The sequence below is a fragment of the Carex rostrata genome, chromosome 22 (genome assembly GCF_964058835.1).
Source record: "Carex rostrata chromosome 22, lpCarRost1.2, whole genome shotgun sequence".
NCBI classification, from domain to species: Eukaryota; Viridiplantae; Streptophyta; class Magnoliopsida; order Poales; family Cyperaceae; genus Carex; species Carex rostrata.
This window is the reverse complement of record NC_135939.1, coordinates 3,611,448-3,618,963: the sequence shown is the minus strand read 5'-3', so window position 1 is coordinate 3,618,963 and position 7,516 is coordinate 3,611,448. Positions and strand designations below refer to the sequence as shown.

Below are 7,516 nucleotides of genomic sequence, written 5' to 3'. Positions count from 1 at the left end.
TCTCATTGCGCCTCTAGGCTCTACCGACAGCATTTCCCTCCTCTTTGTTCATCTTCGCCAAAACGTAACAACGCAACAGTTAACTTGATCAACATAACCTAATTTTTATAATCTTTTCTTGGTTCACTTTGCAACACTATCTGTACTGCTCCTTCCCATTCGCTATGGAACGCTTCGACTTCCATCGAGAGCTTAGCATACATCAATCCACTAGAAAGGCCTTCCACAGTTCCACTCACTCACAATGTTTGTTTCTAGTTCTGACTATCCTTGTGTAAGAATCTATGCACGTTACCTGTTCGATGAAATGTCTGAGAGATAGATTTACCGCAATATCTCCACTATACTTGTTTTATGCACTGGGTTGAACAGCAAGGAAATGGTGTTGGGCTTGGAGATCATGGAGGGAGGTGAGGTGGAGGTGGGGTAATTCTTGAGCTCTATTGAGGGTTTGCTTTGGTTGGCATACACATGGTGCGGTAGGGGAGAGGTATGTAAGAAGTTGTTTTTTCACACTTTGATCTATGAACAAATGCTTATAAAGAAATCTATCACATGCTTTCTTTGCAGGTATTTGTTCTTCCAAATCTAGTAAGTATCATATATTTTTTTTTGGAAGAAAGTATGGGAAACCCACCTTTTTCATTAGAAACCATAGATCAGTTATATCTGAATAGAGTTCCAAGCTGCTGAAACTCTTCTCAGAATGATTACAAAACAGAATTACAGTTCATCTCCTCAACTAACCGAAACAAAGTATAAATTCTACTGTACCAGCCGGCAACTGGTACCTACTAGTAAGTATCATATATTCTTTCTACTAATATCCAAAATTAAATGCCACATAAATATTTTCATGTAAATTTCAGTAACAATGCCTCTTCAACTAGATAGAGCTTCGAGGAATGTCATTTATTTTTAATGTTTATGTTGAATGAAAATACCAAAGTTAGAACAGCATATTAAGTTTCTGCCATTAATGCATGGTTTGGCAATATCTGGCCTCCAAAGAATGAAACTTTGAATGTGGGCCATGAGATTATATTGGAGAGTATGGATTACATAATTGTAGAATCATACATTTACAATAAGCATCTCTGCACCAAATCCAATAGCTAAAGCAGTTTCTTATATTATGGTCAAGACCAGTTCTTAGAATTTAGAATTTATTGTTTTAACAAAAACAATTTTTTGTGGTTAAACTTAAAATATCAGTCTGCCAAAAGTAATATGTGTTTCCAGTTTAGTACAATAGCAGAGGTTCTTTTGCAACATCATAACATGGATCCATGAAACAACAAAACAAAAAGTTTCTGCGGTCAATAATATACTACTTATAATCACATAGTTTTTATTCAAGTTGATTTTTATCAATCATCATCATGATTAGAGAAGATAATTAAGCCTAGCCCCAGATAAGTACACTCAGCCTACTTGGCCCGACAGGTAGCCTGGCTCGATGTTTAATGGGCAATGTGATGGAAATGTCATACAGGCCTAGTTATTTTGGGCTGAAATTGATAAGTTTAATTTCTGAAATTAAATATGGATTATACTATATTGGGCTGCATAGATTATGGGCTGAATTTCTGCACTATCTGTGAATGGGTGCATCTGAATTGGTGCGACGAAACATGTATACACGAACTGGTGCATATTGTTATATATATGCAGTAGCAATTCGAATTTTAATCAATCCATCTGAATTCACATGTTCCAAAAGACAGAGTGAGGAAGGGGCTGTTTGTTCGGTGCCAGCACTCCGACTCACAGTTGTATTTGAATCTGTTTGTTCATGTGGATACTGGTAGAGACATGGTTGCTAACTGCATATGTCTGGCACACAAGTAATAGAAGAAAATTGCAGCTTACACTAGCACTTGAAGTCTTTGCTGCTCTGTTAGTGGTAAACTCTTATCTTAGATTTAATTTTACACATGGATCCTAGATAGTGATGAATTGATTGAATTGAAATTGAACTGTAACTCTAACCGAAACCTTACACAAAGCTATTGTTGGGGGGGGGGGGGGGGGGGACTTGGGCTTAAGAGTTTGGCCCACTAGCCTGTCCCACCTTGTAATATGATTTAATGTTGCCTTTTATTATTGTTATTGTTGTCGTTATTAGTATTATTAGTATTGTTATTATTAAGTATATAAATTGCTTGCATATTATTTAATTTTTTATTAGTTCATTATTAAGTAATATGAATGTTGTAATGTATTCTAATGGGTTTAATGTAGTGATGGAGTGGACCAAGTTCTATGCATTGTATGATTAAAGTAGACATGCTAAAAAATAATGCCATTACTTAGTGGTATTCAGTTTGGTGCTTAATTGTATGGTTCTTAGTTAAAGATAATGAATAGGCAAACCACATGCTGTAAATTTTTAAGACAACAGGCGGAGCCTAGATTTCATGCAGGCCGGTGAAAATGTACTTTAATTGACTATCAAATTTTGGTTCAAACCCATAATAGGATCAGGTCTCTAAGTACATTTCCATATGAAGATGGTGTTTAACGGTTTAGATGGACTGTTTGAACTTTAAAAATAGAGATATGGATCTATAGTACAGATCGATCCGTAATATGCATATTACCATAGACTCACTCCTGAAGTTAATATTTTTTCAGTTCGATAGGAATTCTTGGACTCGATATCATTATGGGCAGGATATGCTAGCCCGGCCTATTGCCATTCTCACTTTCCATAAAAAATATCTTTAGCAAATCATCGCTCGGAAGAGAAACCTCATATTTATCAAGTGAGATTTCAATCGTACGGCTCAAATGCACAAATTAAATTATTGTGGCCATCGGGTGAAAGTTCCTTTTTTTTCTCTTGTGAGATTCTATTCACCATATCTTCAAGCAATTAATTCTTGCATCATATTGTGTCCAAACCCCTTCTCGCCTTATTTCCTTCCTCCACTTGTCCACTCTTCTATCTTCAAATTCTAGATCTACAATACAAGCTTTTCTCCTTCGCTAGGTTGAATCTGAAAATTCAGGTACATTTTTTCCATGTTGATCTAAGGTTCTCTAGTATAGTTGTTGAATTGTTATGTCCTTTCTTAGGTATTTTTTATGAACTTCACTGCTCTTAGTTATGTTGTTTTGCACATTTATACATTTGTAGTTTTGTTATGACCGATATTCTTTTAGATCTAATCATATTTGATTAATATTTTAGAAAAGGCAACCTTGTTTATTTAGATCTAGCCATATTTGGATGATATTTTAAACTAGAATTTGTTAGTAGACCTTTTTTTTGTTTTAGATCTCACAAATCAGATGGACAAATATAAATTATATATTTTGTTCCTCGATCGTATCGATCTTATCAATTTGACGATATTATCCTTTAATTTTAAAGTTATTTAAACCAAATCTCACTGATTTGATGGCTTTATTGTAATCGTCATGTTATTTTTCCTCAATCACTTCGATCTGATAGCCTTACCTTTCGTAATTCATTTCTATAGAGTTATCATCTATGGAACCTCATTATTTTGATAAGAAGCTCTTTTATTGATTATGTCATTAATGTTCTGCTACTGAATTTTACTTATCTAATGGAGAGCTTAGATAACAATTTAACAGCATAAAGTTTTATATATGGAGTTACCATCTCTGGATCCTCACTATTTTGATAAGAAGCTTTTAATTGATTAATTCATTGATGTTCTACTACTATATTTTATGAGTGAATCTATGGTACTATGCATATTACGATTTGGTCCGTGCTACGGCTCAATATTCGAGTTTTCAAAATCCTAATGGTCGATCCGAACCGTTCATCTTGTTCTCCATATTAATATGTGTTTGGAGACCAAATTTGACATTTTTTGAAATTTTTTTACTATTTTTTTAGATTTATTGAATATCACTGTTTTTGGATGGTCCAGAATTTTCAGATCAAGTGATTTTCTAAATATCTAAAAAAATAGTATAAAAATTTCAAAAAATGTAAAATTTGGTCTCCAAACACATATTAATATGGAGAACAAGATGAAAGGTTCGGATCGACCATTAGGATTTTGAAAAACTCAAATATTGAGCCGTAGCACGGACCAACCCGTGATATGCATAGTACCATAGACTCACTCATATTTTACATATCTAATGGAGAGCTTAGATAACAATTTAATAGCTTGGCTAGAGTTTCAGCTTTTTGCGTGTGTATTAAAATTATAACAATTTAATGGAGAGCTCAGATAGCAATTTAATTGAATAAACTGTGAGATCAAAGTAGTTACATCATTAACCTCTACTTTCATATAAAAGAACATATGATGAGTGTGCAGAAATATAGTAGTTCATCTAAGAAGGCATAATTTACGTTGAGAAAGTTTTTTAATTCTGGCAAAATTAAGAGCTTGTAGGAAATTAGTCTAATGCTTTGTTTTGAGGAAGATATATTCTTTGAATTTGTTGATAGAATAAAATAATTTTGGAAAATTTGACGTGGACAATATTATATTGGATCTGCGTGTCCTTGCCCTTAAATATTGATGTTTAAATTGATTATATTGATAAATGTTCTTTTGTTGGCTCTTTAAGAACAAAGAAAGCAAATAACTTTAATATGTCACATAGATAATCATTTCCTATATTAGTTGTTGCCAAAACGAAGTAGAGTTGTTAAAAGTAATTAGTAGATCTTCTACAGTAAGCATTTTCTTAGATATAGATCTTCAGTAGTTTTGAGAAAAAGTTGTCTAAATTGAATAGTTCTCACTATCCTGCTTAAAAAAGACAAAATTTACATTGAAATATTTACAGTTGCCAATTGCAAGGATGAAAGATGTTTGAGGTTGCCTAGTTGAAGTAGTGGCAGTGGCCATTTTGCAGTTAGTGTATTGCTCCAATAGTGTAAAACAAGGTTTAATTTACTACGCATTTTTTTCCAGAAGAAACCTAAAAAATTGTGTAAGCTGTACATCTTTTCAAGGCAATAATACTATCATTAAATAACACATATTGATTTTATATCAAGAAGGCTTCGTAATACTTTGACTGCGCTTATTTACTTCTAATCTCTTATTTGATATGTACTTCATTGCTGGTCTAAAGAATATGTAAGACAGCTATAACAGAAAACACTGCAAATGTTGCAGGGACATTGTCAAAATGGAGAATGCTACATCTGGGGTGAAACGACCTCGTGAACCAAATGATGAACTGGTTGAATTACAGCCGGACCATAGATCTCAACATGTACTTGAAGACAGGTTCCTTAAGCCGCTATTGACCCGTAAACACATGATTAAAAAAAAGGTACCATATGATCATCGTTATGAGGAATATGTGATTCAAGCTGGTCTTTTTGGCGTTCACCAAATCGGGCACATACCCGCAGATCATGCACTTATAAGTGCTCTTGTGGAGAGATGGCGTCAGGAGACGCACACATTTCATTTCCCAGTTGGGGAGATGACAATCACACTTGAAGATGTTGCTGTTCTTTTAGGGTTGCGGGTTGATGGGGACCCACTTTGTCTCCGAACAGATCGTAATTGGTCAGTTGTGGTGGAATCCTTGCTCGGAAAGAGAGTAGAGAATAGCACATTTCGACCAAGAAGCAGAGTGGCCATTAATATTTCATGGTTGAGTGAGACTTTCTCTGCATGTCCTGAAGATGCATCTGATGTCGTGGTGCAGCAGTATGCAAGGGCATATATGCTAATGCTTATTGGCTCCCTTTTGTTCACTGATCATTCAGGGGACTCCATCTCTGCTATATACCTCCCGCTTCTTGCTGATTTTGAGAGAGCCGGGAGATATAGTTGGGGAAGTGGCGTGCTGGCATATCTATACAAAGAACTTTGCTTAGGAACTAAGCCAGAACGGAAGCAATTCGGGGGATCAGTTTTATTACTGCAACTTTGGTCTTGGGAAAGGCTCCCAATGGGGCGTCCAAGGTACCGAAGAAATGTTGCAGAGCCTCAACTTGGTGGCGAGGATTTAAACCTAAGACCTCCACTTGGTTTCGGCTGGTTTGGGTACAAGCAGTTTGCAGATCACGTGACTTGCAGAGTTCAAGACTCATATCGCGTGGAGATCGATAAATTGAATGATGGGAATGTGAAATGGTGCCCATATGTGGACAAGATGCATTTGCTCCCACCAATATGTTCAGAAAGTAATTACTTGTGGAGAACCACAGCTCCGTTAATTCACTTCTGGATTGTTGAGATGTACAATCCAGGAAGAGTTTCACGCCAATTCGGCCGATACCAACAAATCCCACCAGCTCTCCGGGACACGGTAGAATCACTGCATGACATGCAAAATGGTACTGGTGAGAATTGGCCCAAGATACATCGAGAGTACTTGCAATGCTGGAGAAATCGAGAGGACATGTGTTTGGTTGACCCAAGGCCATATGATTCATCTCAGCATGAGCAATACATGCGATGGTTTTCTAATGCTTCCATTTTGTATCTCCAAAATCCAAATGGTGTACCGAATACATACAGCTCAGTATGATCCCTTAAGTTCTCTCATCTTTTACTCTTTACTTCTTTTGTCAGGACTTAACAGTTTCATTTTTATGTGATAGGCCAAAAGTTTAAGGCAGATTGCAGCAAGTATTATCGAGAGATTCCAAGATGTGGCTGATACGGAAACGAGAGCGTTTGGTCGTGATTTACTGCATAGTTGCAAGGAAGCTATAAAGGATCTCCTTGAACCTGTTAATGGTGAGTACAACATCTTTGCTGCCTTAGACAATGCACTGATCCAGCAGCCGGCTGTTGCGCCTGTGCATGATGACGAACCAGAACCATCAAATCGCCGAGCAAGGGGAGGCTGAAGGTTTTACTTTTACTTAGTATTGTAAAGATAAACAGGAAAGAGGTTTCATGGTGTTGAATTTGTTATTTGTCAGTCTGATTTAGTGAGTACTTTATGTTTTTTATCTTTTGTTTGTTGAACTTTATTGTTTGGAGAATTTGTGCTATTGTAATAATTGACTTGTTGGTTGTGTGGCTTTGATGATATTTTGGATATTTAGTATTTATAGGCTTGCTTTTTCGTAAGTCTATATAAATGATTTGATAATTGATACTTATCTTGGGAGTTCAATTTGTTTCTTACTAGCATATTATAATCATGAGAACCTTATAGGTAGAACAGAGGTACTGCTTCCCTTGCTTACAACCTAGTCATTATTATATTATTCGAGTAGACCATTAAGAGAAAATTAAAAAAAAAATTAGCCTAACAACAGAGAAATTTCTTCTCTTGCTACTACATTTTTCAATTGGTTGCATATCATCTGCCTGCCTGGACTTGCTCAAAGTTTGTCGCAGAAATTCTCTGTTATACTATTAAATGACATTCTAGAGGGAGACTTGACTCTTTAATCCGTTTGAACTTTGAACACACAGATATAGATTCACATGTTACTCAAATTTAAAACCTTTTCTCAGCAAGCGGAAATAAGATATCAAATTATTTCCATACGTTGAATTTTATGATAAAGCAGTAACTTCATGTTTTTGTGATG

At 35.6% G+C, this 7,516-nt stretch overlaps 1 protein-coding gene across 2 annotated transcripts; it reads left to right on the top strand.

Moving 5' to 3' along the window:
- Positions 1–237: 237 nt before the first annotated feature.
- On the top strand, positions 238–7,057 carry LOC144574389 (serine/threonine-protein phosphatase 7 long form homolog). 2 transcript variants are annotated; one of them, XM_078324348.1, is made up of 4 exons: positions 238–1,906; positions 2,638–3,014; positions 5,124–6,489; positions 6,569–7,057. In XM_078324348.1, the coding sequence occupies exons 3-4, from the start codon at positions 5,137–5,139 to the stop codon at positions 6,818–6,820; spliced, it is 1,605 nt and encodes a 534-aa protein (XP_078180474.1). In that variant the 5' UTR covers positions 238–1,906; positions 2,638–3,014; positions 5,124–5,136; the 3' UTR covers positions 6,821–7,057. The 2 variants fall into 2 exon arrangements, with proteins under 2 accessions (XP_078180474.1, XP_078180475.1); XM_078324349.1 differs by lacking the exon at positions 2,638–3,014.
- Positions 7,058–7,516: the final 459 nt, after the last annotated feature.

What these genes read in the sequence shown, in the direction of transcription:
- LOC144574389 (XM_078324349.1), top strand. Translation starts at nt 5,137, where the DNA reads ATGGAGAATGCTACATCTGGGGTGAAACGACCTCGTGAACCAAATGAT. An exon ending in TACCGAATACATACAGCTCA is followed by an intron (nt 6,490 to 6,568) that starts GTATGATCCCTT and finishes TTTATGTGATAG; the next exon opens with GCCAAAAGTTTAAGGCAGAT.